At 61.1% G+C, this 2058-nt stretch overlaps 1 protein-coding gene across 1 annotated transcript in view; it reads left to right on the forward strand.

The window, feature by feature from the left end:
• Positions 1-425: 425 nt before the first annotated feature.
• Positions 426-2058, forward strand: part of VSIG8 (V-set and immunoglobulin domain containing 8) — an 11353-nt gene continuing 9720 nt past the window's right edge. The window contains 1 exon segment of the mRNA XM_006168845.1: positions 426-474. Coding sequence (XP_006168907.1) covers positions 426-474 — 49 coding nt within the window.

Here is a 2058-nt window from a genome sequence, read left to right on the forward strand (position 1 = left end):
CACCAAATGAGTGGTGAGGGGAGCTCCATGGACGCTGTAAAATGGGGTGACTGTTGTCACCCTGAGGACGTGGCCAGGAGGAAGTGGAGGTTTAACAGGTGCCTAATTACAAGTCCCACTGCCAGCCCTGCGCCACTCTCGGGACAGGGAAGAGCTTGGGTGAGGGCTGGGTAATGCCTGGGTAGGCCACCCTGTCACCCCGCTAATTAGGCTTCCTGGGACTCCTCCCCAAGGCGGGGACCAGGCCCCCTCCCTCCCATAGAAATAACTCCGGCTGCTTCCCGGCCGGCCACTCATTGCACCTTCCTGCCACCCCGGGCAGTGTCTGGGCCCTCAACTCCCCCTCCCTCCACCCGCCCCCTCACACCCACCATACCAGCCACAGGATACCCAGCCCAGGCGGAGGAGACACCGAGCCTAGAGACATGGGAGTTCGAGGAGCGTTCCACCTTCTGCTTGTGTGCCTGAGCCCAGGTACGGGGCTGGGCTGTGGGCAGGGGGGCCCACATCAAGCCCAGAAAGGGCCAGTGAGGGTTCACGGGGCCTCAGAGGAGGTCTGAGATGCTGGGCAGGGCACCCTGCCACCACTGGCTTCAGAAATTGCCAGTGAGGTCTCTCCCCGGGAGAACCTGCGCTGAAGGTGTGGTTCACGCTTCTGTGGTGACTTTCATGGTGCTTGCGAGTCCTGGGGACGCCCATGTGAGTGCAGGTGCCTGAGAGAATGTGTTGTGACCCCAGACCAGGCTTGGTGGGAGTTCCCCGAGGGAACTGGAGATGGGGAGGAGAGTCTGGGGGGCAGCAAAGCCGGGTGGGGGTCGCCGGCCTGCAAAGGGTCACTTGGCAGGCAGGGGAGCTGCTTGCCCCGGAAGAACAAGACTAGGACTAGGATCAGTCTCTGTGTAAGTTGCTTCTGTCATGGCCAGGGAGCGCTCAGGCCTGAGACCCTGCTCTGGCCCCACCCACCTCGTGCTGAGGTCCAGGTCGGGCCTACCTTCAGGACTAGGCCTGAAAGTGGGAAGCAACTCCCAAAGCCCCCGGGCCGCAGTGGGGCTCTCCGATGGACAGGGCTCTGGTTTGGATACCGTGGCTGCCTGCTCAGGTCGGGGCAGAACCCAGCAAGGGCCATCCTGTGTGGGCTTCACTGGAAATGGCTGGGAGTCCCTTCTGGAGTCTGGATTTGGGATGAAGAGGTGTGAAGGGGAAGCGAGGGAAGGGGACATGTGGGGCCTCTGCGTGAGTATGACTGTGTGTGTGCACGTGTGCATGCATGATTGAGTTTCTGGCAGGATGCCTGCAATGCCCTCTCGGTCTGGTGAGAGCCAGGTTGGTAGAACCCACTCAGGAGGCCCCAAATGCTCCATGGAGACTTAGGACTCCTCAGTGCTTTGGGTGCGTGTCCGTGGGCTGTGTGTATTTATGCACCTCTGTGGGAACCGCCTTCCCTCCCCTCCTAGCCCTCCCCCTCCCTCACCTCCAGAGGGAGGGTCAGGAGTTCTAGAAGCAGCTTGAAAATGCAGAAAGGATCGACAAGACGAGGAGGCACTGCTGCTGAGCTGACACCCAGAGAGGGTGGCCAGCCCCTGGTGCTTTCGTGTGTGGGTGTGTGGGGGGCAATTAATCACCCCTGGCCTCTTCCTTGGAGAACTGGTTGTGACTCCCCCAAGGCCCCTCTCCCAACCTCCCCAGCAGGTCTCCCTTCCACCCAGGCTTTCTCCCCTTTCTCCAGCCCCTCTCTCCTCTCACATTCCCTGGAAGTTCTTCCTCAGTGCTGTAGCAAGAGGAGTCTGGGTGAGACAACAGGAGCACTTACCCAAGAGGAGGGAAAGGGTAAGGCTGAAACCCTGGGAGAGGTTGAAAAAGCGTCTAAGGAGATTGAAAAGCTGGGGTGAGGCTCCCCCAGCCTGGGCCAATTGAAGAAAGTCACGCAGCCTGGTGCAGGGTGGAGGCGCTTTTCTTCCCGGCTGTCCTCGCCTCCCAAGCTCCTTTCCCCAGCCATCCCGGCCTACCTCCTTTTCCAATCTGTGCCCCTGCCTCGCTGGCCCGCTGGCCCGGGCACGG

Source organism: Tupaia chinensis, unplaced genomic scaffold, assembly GCF_000334495.1.
Source record: "Tupaia chinensis unplaced genomic scaffold, TupChi_1.0 Scaffold146187_1, whole genome shotgun sequence".
NCBI classification, from domain to species: domain Eukaryota; kingdom Metazoa; phylum Chordata; class Mammalia; order Scandentia; family Tupaiidae; genus Tupaia; species Tupaia belangeri.